The sequence below is a fragment of the Labeo rohita genome, chromosome 11 (assembly GCF_022985175.1).
Source record: "Labeo rohita strain BAU-BD-2019 chromosome 11, IGBB_LRoh.1.0, whole genome shotgun sequence".
Classification (NCBI taxonomy): domain Eukaryota; kingdom Metazoa; phylum Chordata; class Actinopteri; order Cypriniformes; family Cyprinidae; genus Labeo; species Labeo rohita.
The window spans coordinates 11,653,079-11,674,461 of record NC_066879.1 but is presented as its reverse complement, the minus strand read 5'-3'; the positions used below and the strand labels follow the sequence as shown (position 1 = coordinate 11,674,461).

The following is a 21,383-nucleotide window of genomic DNA, read 5'->3' as shown; positions in this document are numbered from 1 at the left end:
TTATCATTTCACACAGCACATTCAGCTTGCACAATGATTTAACTAATCATTATCATAGGAATACTTCACCAGAAATGATAATTTGCTATTGTATGACTTCAGAAGATGCATTGACTGCTATTATGATGCGTTTATGATCATTTTTACATCCTTTTTGAAGTTTAAAAGCCTCAGTTCCCATTAAATGTAATTTCAAGGATCAGTAAATTCTTCAAAATCCACCTTTTATGTCCCACTGAAAAAAAAAAGGTTGTGTAGGTGCAGCTGTACTTACATGTAAGCTTTATAGTCAGAACCGATCTTCTGGACCCTGATGTCATATTTAGCATCGATGAAAGGCTCTGTGGTTGCGTAGGTTTGAGTGATGGCCACAACACTTGCAATGTCTTGGAAGTCACTGTGATTGTCAACTTTCACCTGCCAAGACAAAGTTCCATTAATATGTTGTCATGTCAGTAATGGGCTAAAAGCTGAAATTACATGATAATAGAGACAATAATGGATAAGTTGGGTAAAGCGTGTGATTTCTGTGAAATCAAAAACTTCCTCTGTCAGCTGTTTTAAAGGAAAACAGGTAATACTGTCTCAAACCAATGCCACTGGGTCTCATTTACTAATAGTTGTGTGGATTATTAGAACATTTAGAACAGCTGTTGAAAAAATGATCATTTGTGAATATGCTTATATTTCAGATTTCATGCACAAATTTGTCTATATGGACTGCTAGTGAATGATACTCAGTGCTACTGTGACTGATACAGTACAGCAGTCCACAAAACTGAATTCAATGTCTAAAGGAAACCATCAAAACAAAGTGTAACCAAATCATTATTATTAATATTATTATTATTTGGCTAAACTTAAATAGTAATATAAATAAATAAATAAATAAATAAATAAATAAATAAATAAATATATTGTAACAAGTACTAAAAAAAAAGAAAAAAAAAAGAAAAAAGGGTCAAAGAAAATATAAAACCAAAAGCTAATTCCATATGGTAATAAAACTGTAATAGGAATAGGAATAATAATAAAGTAACGTGCACATACATATAAAACACTTCACCTAGACCTTTTGAAGAGCTGTTTTTAAAACCAATCAAATTTTACCATACCTTCCCCATCCCAGAATGGGCATGTCCGATCTTCACCACCACAGGGAATGTTGGCATTGAGATCTGAAACACAGATTCATTGTTTTCATTGTTGACTTTTATTAGTTTGCTTTTCCTCGTTTGCATTAGGTACTGGAAGGATCCAGGAACTGGTCATTGCATAAAAAACAACGTAATTTAATCCCAACTGTTGGCCAATAAAACTTTCTGTCAGTCATTTACTATTCATTACTGTGGTATGGTACACTGTATGTGGTACATTTGTTGAGTCAATTTAAAATAAGTTGTAACCTGGCTGCCTTAAAATTTTATGTTCAGTTAACTCAAAAAAAGTTTATTCAACTTGAAATGTTAAATTATACTAAGTGACAACTTAGAAATTTAAGTTGAATCAACTTAAAATTTTAAGGCAGCTGGGTTACTTACTGTTAAGTTTAGCAAACACAAATATCTAAGTTGTTACTTAGTACAACTTAACATTTTAAGTTGACTAAACTTATTTTAGTTAACTGAACTTAAAATTTTAAGGCAGCAGGGTAACAAATTATTTTAAGATGACTCAACAAATTGTGTTTTTTATTTTCTACAGTGTATATGCTTCAGAAATGGGTGTGTTTACGACAGTTATCAAAACTGCCTCATCATATCCAGTCTAGCAATAAAGCATGTGTGAACAAGACAAGTTTTATGACTTATATAACCACGAATGACTGATTGGTAAACAGTGCACATAATATTACAAGCAATTTGACTTTCATAATCTGACATTGCTGAGTGCAACACAGCATTTAAACAGATCTGATTATTTCCAAAGGGATCTGATATATAGCATAAAGTTTTTTTCACATGAGAAAAGAGTCAGATCTGAATGAGCTCCACTTGCACAAGAGCATCTCCACTGAACTCAGTATGTGTGTGTGTTTGTAGAGGGTGGGGTTTGTTTAGTTAGAAGGGTGGTCCTTTCCTTAGCCAGACATGAAAGCTATAAGACACCCCTGGAGCCTAGAGAGAGAAGGAGATCACTACAGACAGCGGAAGGAATCATTTAGGGCCACAGGAAGTGTATTTTATATAGTTGATCATTTCTATTGTGCTGGCAGAGTGTGAGTGTGAGCATGTCTGCTGCTGTGACTCTAGCGCTGCTGTTCTTCTTGTCTGTGGGACTGAACGAGCAGGTGGTCGAGGGCTGCAGCTGTGCTCCAGGACACCCTCAACAGCTGTTCTGCATGTCTGACATAGGTACGTCAAACAAACAGGAGTTTCTGCTCTTTTATTATCATAAAGTAAAGTGCCAGAAGCAGGATGCTGTGACAAATCTATCAATGGCATTATACAGTTTAAGTATAAAATTCCAAAATTGCAATAAATTAAATGCCTTTTATTAAAATCCACATTATGTCTGTCAACTAGCGAGGAATGGTAGAGTAGATCTGAACAGATGTAGGATCAGGACAGTGTTGTAAACTGCAATGTGTCAAATTTGTAATAATTGTGCAAAAACAACAATATGGTCAGAATCATGGTGACACAGTATTTAGTTAAGAAAAAGCAGCTTTATTAATGATCTGGTGTAACCATTAACCATATTATAACAGCATAATTACATAGTAGTCAGAAGCTGCTCTCAGTTCTCTGTAATTATGATTAAGCTGGTATTCAAACTGCTGTTGTAATAAGTTACAGTTCAATGATCTAGTTTCTCGATCACCATTTACTTTTGATTAGCTCTTTAAAAATATGTGTACTAATATAATTTGAACTTTAATAAAGTTATGATTGAGGTCATTGACTACTGTGGCAAGAACTGAACGCTTTCTTCTTGGATTTTAAACTTAGAAATCCAAGTTCATTCAGCACTGTGGAAACAAACTGACTTACTACACAGTCAATCACAGCTAGAACAGTGGGTCTTGTTTTCCAAGACAAAATATCTAGTCTAAATATCTTTGAACCAGAAGATTTGGTTTCAGAGAATCTACTTTATCTTCTTTAGTTTTTACAAACGAAAGTGAAAGTGTTTTTAACTTACAAGTCAAAGACGTCTAGCCGAAAGACAACAACAAAACATTGATAATCGAGATGCATTCTCTGAAAACAAGCCTTAATGGCTTATTTATTTATCTTGTTTTGAGAATGTTGAGATATTTTCTAAAAAACAAGACCGACATCTGATTTTTGCAGTGCACTCGTTTAAATATTCTGCTAAATGTGTTTCACTCAGAGAATGAAAAAGTTGGTTTGAATCCCTGCTTCAGTGCATCAGAGCTGCTTTGGCATTCCAGTCTTTGTTCAGGAACAATAAGGCATGGAATGACTGGCATGAGGTTGTAAAGACATGCAGATTCCTCTAGTATTCACTGAACGAATACAGTAAATCCACATAATCCATCAACTAGAAAACAACTATGGCATCAGTTTACCACCCTACTCATTTATATCCAATAGATGTTTTATTTTTAATGAACAAGCTCTTTTGCTGTGTAATTCTATGCCAAATTCTTTAATCTTGGCAAACTGAACTCTTAACACAGCAAAAAACAGGTCAATGACAAATAAAGTTATCTTAGATGACCACTTTCAGCAAATAATTTAAATTTAATTACACTAAAAATGCAGAGTGGCGTAAGCAAATAAACAAAAAATTAAATATTTTTCCCTACTTGAAGCCATGTGCATTGAAAAAGAGTGAATTTATGTTCATTAGCATATTTTTACAACAAGATTGCATATATATATATATGTGTGTGTGTGTGTGTGTGTGTGCTCCCTGGTACCAAATGTCCCCACAAGGATAGTAATACCAGTAAATTTTGACCTTGTGAGGACATTTGTGAGGTCCCCATGAGGAAACAGGCTTATAAATCATGCAGAATGAGTTTTTTTTTGAGAAAGTAGAAGTGTGCACAGTCTCCTGTGAGGGCTAGGTTTAGGTATAAGGTAGGTGTAGGGCAATAGAAAATAAGGTTTGTACAGTATAAAAACCATTACGCCTATGGAACGTCCCCATAAAACATGGAAACACAACGTGTGTGTGTGTGTGTGTGTCCTTGAACAAAAAAGTCATTTTAAACCATTGGTCAACCTAAGCTAACGTTTCCACTGTCATGAGTTGTTTGCGGTTAGGGAAAAGTCTCGGATTACTCAGAAGGAAACATTCGGAGGCACAAGGAAAATGCAGAAGAATAGCAAACCAATTTAAACATGGGCAAAAGTAAACCTGAAAAGGAGGGCTACAAGTACACAGACCAAACAAGAAACTAAACTGGATACAGGTGTACAAAATTAGTAATTATAGCAACAATTATTGACGGTTCCATTTAGTTCCTGTTGCAACTACACGTCAACTAGCAGTCATTAGAGCAGGGGTGCCCAAACTTGGTCCTAGAGGGCTGGTGTCCAGCAGAGTTTAATTCCAACTTGCCTTAACACACTTGCTGGAAAGTTTCTAGTAAGCTTTGATTAGCTGCTTCAGTTAAGTCTGCAGGACACCAGCACTCCAGAACCAAGTTTGGGCACCCCTGCATCAGAGTATTAGTGGACCAGGGATCTCCAACCCTGGTCTGAGCTACCATCCTGCACAATTCAGTTCCAAACCTGTGCCAACACATCTGTGTGTAATTATCAAGTAATCTTTAATACCTTGATTAGCTGGTTCAGGTGTGTTTGCCCGGAGCTAAAATCTATAGTAGTTCTCCAGGAACAGGGTTGTACCCCTGTAGTAGACTGTATGCTGAATTGCTAACACTTTGATGGTCCCACAACAGACAGTCTCCTGACTATGTACAACTGCAAAGACTAAAGTGGCACAATGTCTAATCAGGACCATCAAAATACCAACAAAACAGGAATTATACACAGTAAAAGAGAAACCATAAACAACATGAACATAATTCTGGAAGGTGGCTCTTGGTGCCTAAATGTAACATCACAACAATGTGGTGCGTATTCAGGATGGGAGGGTGGTGGAGGAGATGCCCATGGTGGAACCGGCAGAGAGAGCGCCCACAGTTGAGTGCCCGGTGAAGGAAGAGACCATGGCAGAGTTGACAAAGAAAGAGACTATGAGGGAGTCAGCAGAGGAAGAATCCACTGCAAAGCTGGCGGGTGAGTCCAGACCGATTCCTGGGCTCAGAGGGTTGATGTGGAGCCAAAGGGTCACTACTCCATAGACCACAATGGCTGGGACTGGCACAGTAAAGCGGACACAGTAACGCCTTTGGACTGGAGAAGGCTGGCTAAGCAGGAGGATAAGGAAGAACCAGGGGACTAGTGAAGGACGTGGAGCTAGGGTGAGCGGAACTAGAGGAAATGGAAGGATCATGGAACTGGTTGGAACCCAAGTCTTCAAAAAGGCAGATGAGACTGGCTTAGTGGTGGGAGCATGAGCTGGAAATCCCTTATGGGTGTTCAGCTAACTAAGTAAGATTCCAAGACAGACTTTATGGTGGGTATGACACTCAGTGTCCATGGCAGGCATTTTTGCCAGCTTGCAACTTCCTGATTTGGCGGACTTCCTAATTTGATTTTTTTAATCCGCCTCACCCATGGGTAAATAGATTCTAGGATCAAGAGGTCCATATCTTAAAAATGTGTTATCGTCACTTGATGAAACTCATATAGGATGGATTTCAGTGGTTGATTAAGTCCAGCAATAAAGAAAGCAATCAGGGAATCATCAGAAAATGTACCTGGTTTGTTAGGCTGACTAACATACTGATATGGTCTTTCAGACAGCGATCATCTATGGTGACGAGGATCAATTGTACTACAGGCAGATCCATGGCTTTGAAATAATCCATTTATTTGCCATGGGTTGTTTGTGGGCAGGGAAGAGTTGAGAAGAGGATCTATATACGCATACCTTTATCTTGATTATTATCTGTAACAAGGAATAAGTAGGAGAATAGTGAACCAGTTAATACATGGACTAAAATGGACAACAAAGAACTGACACTGAAGGCTATAAGCAAAAGTACCAAATAAGAAACTAAATGAGACACAGGTGAACAAAATCAGTAACTACTATAACAAATGTCAATCCTAGAAAGCACCAAACAGGACCTAAAAACAGAAATAAGACAGTAAAGAATCATTACAAGATTACCTACAAGACGATAAAATACAGTAAAATTTACCAGCTAAAGCCAGATCAAAGCAGCAGGATTTATTTTAAAAGCTCTTGTAGATAACTGCATGTAGGCTAACTTGGAGTAAGTTCACAGTCTGCACAAATCTTTTTCAGCTACAGTAACGTTCACATAGGATATTTCTAGCTGGACTATGTATTGAGTCCTTTTTTTTACTATGTATTTGCTTGAATTACTGAATTGCTAAGGTATGTTGGGGTGGCACCATGAAGACATTTCTGTCAATAAGAGTTATTAAGAACATTCTGGAATCAGTTCTGTAGACAGTAAGGTGCACTCTCATCTCCTTTATGCTTAGCACATAATCTGTTTTTTAAAACTGAAGTTGCTGTCAAATCTTAATGTTCCTGACATGGTTTTTGACCTTAAGGAATAAGGAGACTAAGGCCATTAGGCATATACATAAAAAAACATGCCTGTGAAAGTGTATGTTTCTAGAAGAATATAGAAATTGATTTCATTGAAATGATTTCTTTATTGCTTCCAGAGTCACACTCTGGCAATAACAACTGATTTCTTTCTGATCAGTGATGCGAGCTGAGGTAACTGGGGAGAAGATCATACACAGCGATGAACATATACCGGGCATGGGGAAAATTCAATATGAAATCCAAGTGATAAAGGTGAGCTAAAACACTAGATTAAATAAATGTTCTGCTGGGAAAATGATTACTAGGCCTTACGTCCAAATAATCCATAATTGAAATGGAGACAGTTACAGTCTCTTTGGGGTTCTGGTAGATAATGTGGTAAAGCATAGACTGATAAAGGCAGTGTGGATATCTAAATATGACAAGGCACTGCAGATGAAAAAAAAAAAAAAAAAAAACTTAAAAAAAGGAAAAAAAAGAAAGACTATTTGCCCTAAGTTACAACTCTGGCACCCAGCTTGGCTAGTGGGACAACAATAGTCTGGTCAAACAAAGCATAAGTATTAAAAAACTCTTTTGGCTTGTTTTTGCAGGTGTTCAAGGGTTTTGATAAAATAAAGGAAATTCAGCATGTCTACACGAATGAGATGTCTTCAATGTGCGGGATCAGGCTGGGAAGTGGACAGTATCTGCTTTCAGGTAAAAGCATGTATGATGTTTGAAAAAACTATCACATTTTATCTCACATTTACCTCAAGCCGCAAGGCCAAAATCAAGCTGTGTTTACACTGTCTGGCCAATAACCCCACAGCGCTACTCTAAAACCTCCATACAACAACAATCACACAAGCCCTCCATTTTACCAGCAACTACAGTGAAAACTGTTTGTATTGCAAAATGAACTTGACAGATGTGGACAATTTTTGACCAATGATTAAAAAAAAAAAATGTTAAAGTGACATGCATTTATTAATTTGTGTAGGTAATGCACATCAGTCATGCTGTGATCAAATAAATCAAAGCAGGTGCGACTGAACAATATGTGTGTTCTCTTTTTATGTGAAATATGCTGATTATATTTCACATAAAAAGAGAACACACATATTGTTCAGTCGCACCTGCTTTGATTTATTTGATCACAGGAATACACAAATTAGGCCTTTAAAGGAGAAGTTCACTTCCAGAACAAAAATTTACAGATAATTTACTCACCCCCTTGTCAACCAAGATGTTCATGTGTTTCTTTCCTCAACTGATAAGAAATTATGTTTCTTGAAGAAAACATTTAAGGAATGTTCTCCATATAGTGGACTTCAACGGTGCCCCCCAAGTTTGAACTTCTAGGCTTTAAACAACCCTAGCCGAAGAAGAAATCTTCTTCTTTCATCCTACATTGATGTTTTATCATTTTTGTTAAGAGCATTTGATCATCTTTGCATGTTCACTTTGTAAACACCGGGTTGGTACTTCTGAAGCGATGTAGAACGATTTTGAAATTGGGGAAGAAAACGCGATTGGTTTTTTTCGACGTACCCTAACTGTATTGACCGTATTGAACTGGAGAAATTTCATGCAGACTTAGACAAGACAAGCGTTGGAGGTTAAAAAGTATGTAAATGTCAATTTGTTTTCGAAAATGACAGATTGTTTTGCTAGATAAGACCATTCTTCCTCGGCTGGGATCATTTAGAGCCATTTGAAGCTGCATTTAAACTGCATTATGCATATGAAAACATGGGAAATGAGCTGCAGTTCTGACCATTTGCTGACTTAGATAAACTTACATATTCGATTTTATCTGCCCCTAAACAGTGTGAGAGGGTGATTCACTGGCTAACAATATGTGGACCTCAAGTCCACACATAAAGAAAATAAAATGATATTGAAATTTTTGATAGTGTGTTTGTTACCTCACAGGAAGCATCACGCCTGAGGGATTCTTCGTTTCAATGTGCGACTATCTTGAGCTCTGGGACAGACTCTCCTTAATGCAAAAAAATAACCTCAAATACAGATATCTGATGGGCTGTGACTGCATGGTAATAAACTATTATATTATATTATATTATATTATTATACTAATATATGGTGTATTATACTAATACAAAACACTAATATTTGGTAATTAGGAGTGAACAGATTAGATTACAGAAAATGGGAAAATGTCATTAATTGTGTTTTAAACCAATCTTTATGGAACATTGAATAGCATTCATATTCAGTGTTCCTTAACATGTATACAAATACATTAAGGACACACACACAAACTCTTCATAGATGTAATGGTTTTTATACTATACAAACTGTATATTCTATCTCCTAAACCTGACCCTACATATGACTTTTTCCCATGTTCCATGGCATAATCTAAAGGTAGAACTATTTACGGTTAATAAGTTAACAAAGCATTATCTAACTCTTTACATATGAGTTACATATGACTTTACATATGAATAATAATAATAGTGTTAATTAAAGTGACAATAAAAGAAGAACTCACTCTTTGTATAGTGTCTATTAATGTATTAACTACAGTTTATGATGTTAAAATGAATTAACTACTTTGTAAATTGTCTATAAGTACGTTGTTATTGTATACTTATTAATTATTAAGTGTTACCTTATATTTTATTATATTATACTAATCTCTGAAATTGTGGTCTTGACAGATCTCTATCTGCACTGAAAAGTCCTGTCAACTCAGCACAAAAAATGAATGTATGCTGACAAACTGGTCATCTTTATGGCCATTTGAGGGCGAAGAACCAGTTCATGAGTCTGCCTGCATCAGACACAGCGATGGCTCCTGCGGCTGGTATGGAGAAACTGGCAAACCTTCTGAAAATGACACCATGGACGTGTCTGATGTCTGACCGTTAAGGGCATGAGTGATTTTTCACTGTAAACAAGCTGCTTGAGGCTGTTCAAGAAGATCACATACTTCAAATGTAAACACATGCAAGCCCTTTAACCTGCTATAATTTCTTGTAGCCTACACAGAAAACCTTAGCCACCACAGCCTAGCAACCACCCATAATACTTTAGCAACAACCTAGCAACCACTCAAAACACCTTGATGTTACCATGAGCCTGTTGTACACCTTTGAAATGTGTGATTGCTTTAATTAATGAGGTGGTCATTTAACTTTGCCTGGCTAATCAATGATTTGCATTATAAATAGCAGTGTTAGATTATAAGCATGTCATATGTAGGCTAGAATACTAGAATATGATGACATATCCTTCGCATTAGGTCCATATCATTTAATTTTCTATTTAAAAAGGAATAAAGAGAAATGAAAAAGATAATTCGGTTTGTTTTTTGGGGGTTGGGGGCTTAAATGGTTTCTTCATATATATGTTCTGTAACACAGACACAAATTAGAAAGAATGTGCAATTTATGAAAGTGCATTCCCACCCCAGCCACACACCTTGTTTTACTCTCTCACATCTGTATTTACAAGTGCACAAGTGAGTTTTGATCCAGGAATATCATGAAAGAAGTAGCAAAAGTCAAAGTGCTAGAATTTGAAGTTGTACTGCCGAAACTGTCAGGCTGTGCTAACTTGAGGTTGTACAGTGAAACTAAAGTAAAGCACAAAAGTAAATACTGTCATTTTGTTTATGCGAATGTCATTTTACACATTTGTAACTATTAATCTGCAACTCACATCAGAGCTGTGAGTGTAAACATAACTTTTCTATAATTGTGGGTACATATAATTTCTGTGAAGTATATCTTTAATATATTTCCATCAGTATAAAGCCCAATGCTTAATTTTTTTAGTACACAATAATATATTTTTTTCCCAATAACACTACTATAGGTCGAAAAAGCCATATCTTTTGTTCAAAAATGACGTTCATATCACATACAACCCTGGTATTCAGCTGTCTGATTTTGTAAAGTTGCTCATTCTACTTATATCTCAAATATAAATTAATGTCATAGTTTTGCCTTCAGTTAGATTAGGTTATCAAGATATTTGGGTGTGCGCTTCAAAAGTAAGAAGTGCTTATTGTGATACAACTTGTTTTATTTGTGTTCGAAAAACCATTGTCAACAAAGTTACCCACTAGAACAAAAAAAAAAAAAAAGGAATGGTTTGTCCCATTCTTGCACAGTATGTTGATATTTCCTCTAGAAGCCCATGGATGTAACACTAGAAGTTATGTTCGCTCTCTTTCTCCTAATATTGGTTAAACTAGCAAACCTGTGTCAAGAGTGTTTTAACTTATTTAACTAAAACTTATGTTTTGCTTATGAAAATAAACATACTATTTCTAAACATACCATTTGCTCAGTAGTTCTAGGCTTCCATGTTGAGTATAGGCCCAAAACACTAAAAACTACACAGTTATGTAAGGTCATGTTTGGGTTTTTGGGAAACAAGAAAATGTTTTTCTTCACATTGTCAAATTCTAAATGTACCCCTAATTATAGAATGACCCAAGTATTAATACTAGGGTTGTTCTGATTCCAATACTGAACCCATGTACTGATCAGATACCATTTTCTTAAACAAGACCTAGTTATGCCCGCTAGCTTTGCTTAACGCTGCAAATCAGAAATCAATTCTTCTTTGTTGCTCAGAATGCAAACACAAGAAGTTGTGCTGTGTTGGCACAAGCAACCACTGTTTAGAGCAGTGGAGAAGTACAAATGTGCTAGCAGTATGTCCGCTGTTTGGCAGTGTTTCAAACGACGACATCTCTAGTATGTCATGCTACAGTTTTAGGTGGCACAAGTATTAGCAACTTTAACACAACTAACTTAATAAAGCATTTGTAGACGCGTCACCCTGAAGAACACGATGGTTACACAAAGGCTAGGGTAGAGAAAGATGAGCTGTGCCAGACTCGACAAACTTTACAAGCTTCATTCAAACGAAGAGAAAAGTTTTCACAAGACAGCCAATGAGCAATAAAGATAACCAACAAAATTATCGAGTTGATTGTTCTGGATGACCAGCTGCTGTCAGTGGTGGAAAACTTGGGATTTCACCGCTTAACTGAACATTTGGAAGCCTGATACAGTTTGCCTGGTTGCAAATACACACTGTAAAATCCAACAGTTTACCCTACTTAGATATAATTACCTATCTTTACTTAGTAGTTATACTTACTAGGTTGTATTAAGTTACAGCTAATTTCAAGGCAAATAAAACAATTTACTTACTACTTTGAGTTACACTTACTTAAAATATTCAAGTAACCACAAATAAACCAATGACATTAATAAACCAGTGAGCAGCCAATGCTCGAAAATGCTGCTATTGTGCAACATAACAATAGAAGAAGAAAAAGGAAAAAAAAAAAAAAGAAAGAAAAGTTTTTGAGGCGGGGCAATTCTTAGTCTTTTTACTCATTTTCTCCACTTCAGAAGTCATCATTTTCTAGTTGCATTCACTCGTTTCCCAAAATCATCAGGAATGTTGAATTGTCAATATGACTGAAAAATCTGAGAACATCATGTAAGCTAATAAATCAATAATAAATTGATGTTAATTTTCCTAAAATATTTTTTTGTTTGAACTCACCATTATAGTGGTTAGTGATCCCTTTGGTTGGCCACTTGGAATAATTTTCATAATTTTTTTTTTTTTTTTTATACTTCTCTTTCTGTTAATGCAACAATGCAACAACAAACAGTTATTTGGTTTCAAAGAAGGAGAAGAAATAAATAGATTGCTTTAAAAAGGTGATTTAACCTTTTATTACAAAAATAACTAGTGTACTTTTCGTGTTGATTAATGAGTTTCTATGATTTAATTGCTTTATAAAGCTTTTAATTGGGTTGATATAATCCTTTAATGGTGGCAGTATCTTGCAATCAGCCAAACTTGAGTCTCTCACAGACTTCAACATTCAGCACACTAAACACAACAATGTTTTTTATTAATTGTAACAATAACCATTTTATTTGCTCTTTTTGTTGTGCCACTACACAACACAAGACAGCATATAAAATAGGCAAATAAAAAAGAACAGCAACAACAGGAAAACAAGATTTATTCATGCTGCAATGCATTCTGGGAGTCAGTAATTCTGAGTAGCATAGTTACTCTCAATAGTCAGATCACAGATTCAATTACGTTAACAAAACTTAAATAGCTAAAGTAAATTGAACTCAAAAAGTTAAGGAATACTTATTAGTAGATTTAATTAAATTACACTTAATACAATTACGTTAAGATTACTTAATTGAATTAGGGCAACAAGTTTGCACAATTTAATTAAGTAAACTTAACAAATTACTTTTTACAGTGCATCTCTGAAACAGCGCTCTCTAAGCTATGTGAGCCAGTGCGTGTACACATTTCATGTAAACTAAAAGCTGTGCAAACAATCAGCTTTAATAACGTCATCTGGAGCTGCAGCGCAACCCCACTGTCTTTACTAAGTTTGACAGCACACTGGGTGGACACAGTGACGCCATCATCTTTTACTCATGAAAGTGCAATGCTGCAGGCTAATGAGTTTTGCGGCTCACACACTGGCAAGTCCATAGCTGAATAATTGAGGGGATGCCTGTAAAGTATAATATCTCTAAATCCTGTGTTCATGTTATATTGCGCAACAACACAATCAACATGAAAAAAGCCATGGACAGGATAGATGAGTTTGGGGTGCTTCACACACTCTCTCCAACTGGTGGTACACAAAGGTCTTTTATCACAAAGAAGTGTGAGTGATGCGCTGGCGAACTAGGAAGATGATAGGCCATTTCAAACACTCGCCATTGGCCACAATATTTCTAGAGGATATTCAGAGGGATCTAAAAATGCCACCAAACATTTTCACCAAGACGTGGCGATGAGGTGGAATAATACTTTTTGGAATAAAACATTATAAATTTGCATCAAATAACTACTGATGCATTAAGTCTGTGACCACACCAAAGGCTACTTTGGAGGAGGTTATTTATTTGTTACATTTATTTATTGTTTTTATTATTGTTTCTTGCAGATACTTTTCAAGAAAACTCCACAAATGGAAGAGCAGGTAGGTGGCAGCAGCAGCAGAGGGAGCACTGTTTGAGGAAGGGCCAGTCTGAGGAAATCCTGCAGGAGCATGTGGAGGAACATGGTGCAGGTACTACAAGCACACATGTTCAACTTCAGACATATATGATGGAGCAAACTCTCACGCTCAGACACCCCATTCCAGTACTGGGCAGTCAACCAAGTTCGGTTTCCCACTCTGGCTGCCACTACTATAAAGTTTCTCTGCACCCCTGGTACCAGGACAGCGAGTGACTGTTCAGCACAACATCTAACATTGTGGATGCAAGGAGAAACAGGCTAGGAGGAGAGAGAGCAAAAATGCTCATTTTCCTGAAGAAGAACTTGTTATTGTTATTGAAACTGTAAGCAATACTAAATTCCCACATCAGTGTATAACCTAGTAAAACCTAGTCTGGGTTTAATACTTATCTTGTTGAATCTAAACTTGTTCAGTTGAGGTTTATTTTGTACTCATTACTCAAGTTTCACTACATTGTATATACATTGTATATATATATATATATATATATATATATATACAGTCATGTGAAAAAGTTAGGACACCCTACTGAATTATATGGTTTTCTGAATCAGGACATCATTAAAACAAAACTGGTTCTTGGCCGCTCTTAAAATTTCGAAAATAAAACCTCAAATGAACAACAACACATGACAAATTGCACCGTGTCATTATTTACTGAACAAAAATGAAGCCAAAATGGAAAAGCCATGTGTGACAAAGTTAGGACACCCTTACTGTTAACACTGGAATTAAGAGGGTAAATAACAGTCAAGCACTGCTAATCAAATATCTTTGATTAACTGATCATCAGCAAGTCTGAGCGCCTGTGTGTTAACACAATGCCAAGGAGGTAAGACATCAGCAATCATCTTAGAGAAGCAATTGTTGCTGCCATCAATCTGAGAAGAGTAATACGGCCTTTTCCAAACAATTTGAAGTTTATTCACAAGTGGAAGACATTTAAAACAGACACCTCTCCTTCCAGGAGTGGACGTCCCAGAAAATTCACCCGAAGATCAGACCGTGTAAAGCTCAGAGAAATGGCAGACAACCCAAGAACTACACCTCAGACTCTACAGGCCTTAGTTCACATGTTAAATGATAAAGTTCATGACAATACCATTAGAAAAATATGGGACAAAAATGGCATGTTTGGAAGGCTTGGCAGAAGAAAGCATCTTCTATATAAAAAAAAAACAATGCAGCACAGTTTAGGTCTGCAAAGTTACATCTGAACAAAAAACAAGTCTTCTAGAATAATGTCCTTTGAACAAACGAGACCGAAGTGGAGATGTTTAGCCATAATGCATAGCGCCAAGTTTGGTGAAAACCTAAAGAGCATATCAGCACAAACACTTCATACCAAAAGACAAGCATGCTGGAGATGGGCTGATCATTTTGGGCTTGTTTTGTAGCCACAGGACCTGGGCACTTCATAGTCATTGAGTTGGCCATGAACTCCTCCTCAAAGTATTCTAAAGTCAAATGCGAAGGCATTTGTCCGACATCAAATGTTGGGCCAAAATTGGGTCTTGCAACAGGACAATGATCCCAAGCACACCAGCAAATCTACAACAGAATGGCTGAAAAGAAAATAATCAAGGTGTTGCAATAGCCCAGTCAAAGTCCAGAGCTCATCCTGACTCAAATGCTGTGGTGAGAGCTGTGCATAAGCAAATGCCCACAAACCTCAATAAACTGGAGCAACATTGAAAAGAAGAGTGGTCCAAATTCCTGCAGAATGATGTGAGAGACTGATAAAGTCATAAAGAAAATGAATGCTTCAAGTTATTGCTGCTACAGGCAATTGACTCATAGGGTGTCCTAACTTTGTCACACATGGCCTTTCCCTCTTGGCTGTATTTTTCTTAAATAAATAATGACACAGTGTGATATGTCATGTGATGATGTTTATCTGAGGATTTATTTTCCAAATTTTAAGACCTGCCAAGGACCAGATAATTTTTTATTATGTCCTGATACAGAAAACCATGAAATTCAATAGGGTGTCCGAATTTTTTCACATGACTGTATATATATATATATATATATATATATATTCTTAGATTTATTTGTTGCGCAGTTTTTATGCAGTTATACTGTAAAACTAAAATACACTTTTCAGTTTACAGTGTTATTTGTGGCTGCATTTGGAAGTTCAGTTTCTTTTTCAAAAATAAATATTACTGTAAAATGTCAGATAATAAAACTACTCATACTACAGAATGTATTTGTTCATGTTTTATTAAGGGATACGTCTGAAGCACACCATAAAATAATTTTATCAGTTCATACAGGGCTAGTAGTATCTACAGCTGTATATACAGATACACACCCAGGCATTGGATCAGTACTCTGTATCGGCCGATACACTGAGCCCAGGTATCAGAATCTGTATCGGGAAGGGAAAAAGGGTATGTGAACATCTCAACTTAATACAAGTTCACATTTAAATCGACAACCTCTCAAGTTATGCTACTGATTTACCTTTATACAATGGATCTTTTTTCACAGGAATTGCCAATGGTGTGTTTTTATACATGAATACGTTCGTTCGTGTATTCATGTATTGCAAAAGGTTGATTGTACGGCCGTTTGTGATGAATCATGTTGATTGCAAGACATTGTAACACAGGTTGAGATGTAGCTTCTCATCTTTGCCTGCATCTAGACACCATCACAGAGATGTTATGATGATTGCAAAATGAGTTCTTCAACTAAAAGCCCAAAAAAGGAAAAATAAAGTTGCATTTAATATCTTACAACAGTTGCCTATTCATCATTGACATGTGTAGTTCTTGGGCATCTGGTGATCGCAAATGTGAATGTTTTGGTTTAAACACTTTTGATTTCAAGACCAGGGCTGTGTGACCCAGGTGATAAACAGAAGTGATATATGTGACTCTTTCCTTTCATTAAAGCAGTGAAGATTTATAGCTGAGATTTTTACAAAATTAGTACCCCTGGCACCTGACAATATACTGAAGTCTTATAAAGCAAAATTATAGATGTAATAACTAGATAATAAAGATTTAAAGATGTAATGTAATAACTAGATAATAATAATAATAATAATAATAATAATAAAATAAAAAATAGGCAACACGAAAAAAAAAATGACAGGAATTAAGAAAGCTGCTAACAGTGTGTTTTTATCTCTCGCCACATCAAAGCAACGTTCATGTATTGCAAAAGGTTGGTTGTACGGACGTTTGCGATGAATCATGTTTATTGCAAGACAGCTTAGGATGTAGCTGCTCATCTTTGCTTCTGTTTTTAGAAACCATCACAGACACATTGTTCGAGTGGATGATTGCTAAACGGGTTCTTTGACTAAAAGCCCAAAAAAGGAAAAATAAAGGTCTCTTACAATAGTTGCATATTCATAATTTACATGTGCAGTCCTTGGGAATCTGGTGATGAGTGAGACGAGAAGCGGTGTAATGGTGTGAGTGAGACGAGAAGCGAGCGGATCCAAATGCGAGCTTTTATTTAAACGATGAGACAAAGACATGGTCGAAAAACAGGCAGGCAACACAACAACAAACAGGTATATAGGAGCGAGGCACAAGAGTAGTCCGTGAGGCAGGCGTGGGTCAATTCGTGGCGAACATAATCCGTATGGGAGCGAGATGAGGATATAATCCGTGAAACAAGCGAGGGTACAGAAGGCAGGCGGCGAGACAGTCGAGACGAGATGGCCAGGCGAGAAAGCTATACACGGGAAACTCGGGAACTAGGGAACAAGGGAACAAGGGAACTGGGAACTGGGAACTAGGAACTAGGAACTAGGAACGATAACAATGAAAATCACAAGAACAATACTCCGTAAGATACAGAGGGAAAGTCCGGGGCTTTTATAGCGCCGCTGATTGGTCACAGGTGCTGACCCAATCAGCGCGCTGGATGATGGGGAATGTAGTGCAGTCTGAGCGTTATGACAGGGTGAGAGCGACATCTGGTGGTGAGCAGACTGCAGGTCACCAACCAGATTTGTGACATTACACATGTGAATATTTTGGTTTAAACACTTTTGATTTCAAGGCCAGGGATGTGACCCAGGTGATAAACAGAGAACTCCTTTCTTTCATTTAAACAGTGAATATTTAAAGCTGAGATTTTTAGTCAATTTTTAACTACCATCATTTTGAAAGTCAAAAAAAAAAAAAAAAAAAAAGTACTCATGGCACCTGACAATTTATTAAAATATATCTAATAAAGGGAAATGATAAGTTTGTGCAAGAAACTAAACATTATTATTTGTAACCAATAGCCTCAGCAGATGTCAAAGTCTGATTTTCTGATTTTTTTTTTTTTTTACACTTTTTTTTAACTGGTTCAAATAACCTATTTACCAGGTTGTTCACACAATGACGTAACATATATGTTATTATATATTATTAATATATATTTCATATATTAATAATAAATTATTAAAGCACCCAAAATTATGTGAAATGATTCAGTTACTAACATAACCTTGGTTCCCTGAGACAACAGGAATGAAAAATTTCATTTCACCAAAATACTGAAGCCTGATTGAATTATGTTTGCATACTTGTGTGAACAAATTGCTTTTTTTATGCAAGACAATGCTGAATGTCATTTTATCAGAATCTGACTGTGGAGCAGCAAGCATTAACTCAAGTACAAGTGCAGCAGCATGGTCAGCAACGCAATGCTCATTCCCCTTATCTCTAGTAACTGAGATGTTTCCTTTCAATACTGTTCATTCACTTTGCATCAGTTGCTGATGCTTTGGGAAACACAATCAAGTTGTGCCGTGCTGCAAGTGCAGAAAGAAAAAACACCCAGGGATCCTTAGGCATCCTCAGAAATGAGACAAAGTTACCTAACAATCATGCTGTATACACTATTAAAAATAAAGGTGCTTCACGATGCCATAGAAGAACCTTTTTTGTTTAAATGGTTCCATAAAGAACCTTTAATACCTGAAGAAACTTTCTCATTCACAAAAGGTTCTTTGTGTTTTTTTCAAATTATAAAAAGGTTAGAAAGAGATGGTTCTTTAAAGAACCTTTGACTGAATGTTTTTTGTGGAACCAAACATGTTTTTTTCTGTGACATCACTGTGAAGAACCTTTTAAAGCACCTTTATTAAGAGTGTAGACCTCGGATCAAAAACAGCTTAGCAGACAAATTTAGTGCTTGAACACCAGGGATGTCTACATTATAGAACCTATCAAAGGTGGATGGCAAGGACCAGCTAACTGACATGCAGATCATGTCAGTCATAAGGCATTGCAGTCTCAAGGAGGCACAGGCCAGCGCTATTGCATCAAATATCCAAAGAGACTGTCTTTGCTTCATAACTGGCAGCCCTTTAGTGTGGGCCCAAACTCATGGCATGAGGCATTCATCAAGATCACTTAGAGGTCTCCTACTCGCTTGACCATTGCCAAAGTGAAAGAGGCTTCAGTTCAGCTGACTGAAGCCTCTGTAATAGTATTCATGACACTTTTCGAGAGGCGCACAGTGTGGCACCATTTCCATATGGCAGAGTATGGCAGTTGCCATACCCTAGCCCAGTCAAATGTGCCATGGAAAATTATCCAAAACTTAAAGGCTAATGTTTTTGTGTGTTTGAAGAGCGGAGAAGAGTCTTAACTTTTGCCATCTAGTTGTAGCCAACATACTTTTTGTAGATGTTTTAAATATCCTGTGCATATAGTGCTTCATCTTTTATGTCATGAGATTTTGGCCAAGTGTATTAGATGGCAAGAAAAAGTAAGCACCCATATAGCTACAATATAACTTGTATGTTAAAGGAAGGTGTATAATGCAATGCACTTGCAGATACCATACCCTATGGTTTTGTGAAACGCTGCCACTGCCAGGGGGAAATGCATGCAGGTACAACTTTGGCTACTCATGTGTTAGTGTGTCCTTCTTGGAAAAGAACACTGGGCAGTAAGAGTTCTCCTCTGAGGCAAAGAGGTTGACTTCCTCTTGCCCAAAGATATTCCAAATTTGTCTGAACATCTGGAGTTGGAGTCTCCATTCTCTTGTAGAAACTCTGCTCCAGGACAGCATGTGTGCTCCATGGTTCAGTCTGCCTGACACATGCACTGCACTCACAAAATAGTGCTCTTCCCATAGCAAGAGGCACTTGCTAACTTGTACAGCAAGTGAGACTGGTGGCATCCCTCGGAATTTTGGGCTCTGTGCTCTGAATTTGCTACGGGACCTCCTCAGAATCACATTCTGCGTTTGTGAGTGAGTGTGGGGGGTGGTGGGTGTCACAATTGCAAAATAACATTCAGCATTTGAGGTTTACGACCACAAAATCACTTTCACTCATCATTCAGTTATCGTAGTGGGCCCCTGTCAAACTCTGGTCCCTATGCAGTCACCCGTTGCCCCTCTCCCTACCTGAGACCCTCCCTGATGATTTATATAGGCTATCACTATTGCGTTGTCCATTAAGACCAGGACGTAGCGCCCCTTCACATCTGGCAGGAAGGCTCTTAGTGACAGAAAAACTGCCATTATTTCCAGGCAGTTGATGTGCCAGTGCTGTTCCTGGTCTGACCAGGAACTAATGCTAGCTGGAGGCCACCCCAGATTGGAACAGATAGGGTATCATCCAAGTGGGTAAGCCTTGACACAGCCATGGTTCACTCTGAGGTTGAGCCTTCCCAGGTGCCAAGTCCCGGAAAGAAATGTGGATCTTAAGCCAATATTGGAAAGGCCATATGTGCAGTGGGGCTAGAGGCACTACTGAGGAGGTTGGTGCCATTTGGCCTAGCAGCCTCAGGAAAGCCTTGAGGAGAATCAAGGCCCCAATGACTTTGGCAGCTAGTGAATTTTCAGAGCGATGCCACTGGTCTCACGTGCTGTTAGCAAGCAACTCCTACTATGGGAACAGCATCACCTCCACTTTGTGAGGTCGACATCTGGGCCAAATCGATAACCATCCCAGCAATGAGATTTGCTGGCTGGCAGACACTGAACTCTTGGGCAAACTGATCCTGAACCCCAGGCATTCCAAATTGCTGAGAAGCAGTGACCTGTGCTTGCAGAACTCAAGCTCACACTGGGCCAAAACCAGCCAGACTTTCATCAAAAGGGGCTTTGCACTACATAGTTTTATGAACTACAATAAGGTAACTACAAATAATGGTTCCTGAGGATGACATTTTCTTCCAGAGTCCCTAGAACTAAAAAGATATTGAACATGCCAAAAGCTGGCATTTCGACCAATGGTTCTAGGACTTATACAAAGGTTTCTCAGGTGCAAAAGTCCCTAAGATATTTCAGGAGTGGGAAGAGGGATGCTTCCAACACACTTCATAAACGTCCAAGATGCCAGAGAAAATCTGTACAGAATGATTGTATACTGGGTAAACCACCACCTTGATTGTAAATATCAAGAATGGTCTGTGATGTGGCTATGTGGATATGAAAATAAGCATCTTATAGATCCACCAAGTAAAACCAATCACCTGGGCACACTTGCTAGTGGATTTGGTTTGATGTTAACATTCTAAACAGCTGTTTCAGTAAGGCATGGTTTAGACATCTCAAAGTGAGGATTCTTTGAAACAAGGAAGTAGTGTCTGTAAAAGTCTAACTCACTGATGAAATGGTATTAATCGGCAACTTGTATAGGTGAATGACTTTGTCCATTTTGGTGAGCTGAAAAGCCATTTACTCATTCAGGTGCACGAATGTGATTCAATTATGTATCAGTATTTCT

The 21,383-nt window shown here is 37.3% G+C and overlaps 2 protein-coding genes across 2 annotated transcripts in view; one reads left to right on the top strand and one right to left on the bottom strand.

Moving 5' to 3' along the window:
* The window catches only part of syn2b (synapsin IIb), a 121,500-nt gene that overhangs the window by 12,087 nt on the left and 88,030 nt on the right, over positions 1-21,383 (bottom strand). Inside the window, exons 6-7 of the mRNA XM_051123036.1 lie at positions 1,116-1,178; positions 275-417 (exon numbers count right to left, since the gene is read on the bottom strand). Coding sequence (XP_050978993.1) covers positions 275-417; positions 1,116-1,178 — 206 coding nt within the window. The remainder of the gene's footprint in view (positions 1-274; positions 418-1,115; positions 1,179-21,383) is intronic.
* Positions 2,096-9,969, top strand: timp4.1 (TIMP metallopeptidase inhibitor 4, tandem duplicate 1). Its single transcript, XM_051123042.1, has 5 exons — positions 2,096-2,354; positions 6,791-6,885; positions 7,227-7,332; positions 8,551-8,672; positions 9,303-9,969. The coding sequence occupies exons 1-5, from the start codon at positions 2,231-2,233 to the stop codon at positions 9,504-9,506; spliced, it is 651 nt and encodes a 216-aa protein (XP_050978999.1). The 5' UTR covers positions 2,096-2,230; the 3' UTR covers positions 9,507-9,969.

Coding starts and splice junctions, on each gene's coding strand:
- timp4.1 (XM_051123042.1), top strand. CDS start 2,231: ATGTCTGCTGCTGTGACTCTAGCGCTGCTGTTCTTCTTGTCTGTGGGA. Junction 2,355..6,790: donor GTTCTGCATGTCTGACATAG/GTACGTCAAACA, acceptor CTTTCTGATCAG/TGATGCGAGCTGAGGTAACT. Junction 7,333..8,550: donor TGGACAGTATCTGCTTTCAG/GTAAAAGCATGT, acceptor GTTACCTCACAG/GAAGCATCACGCCTGAGGGA.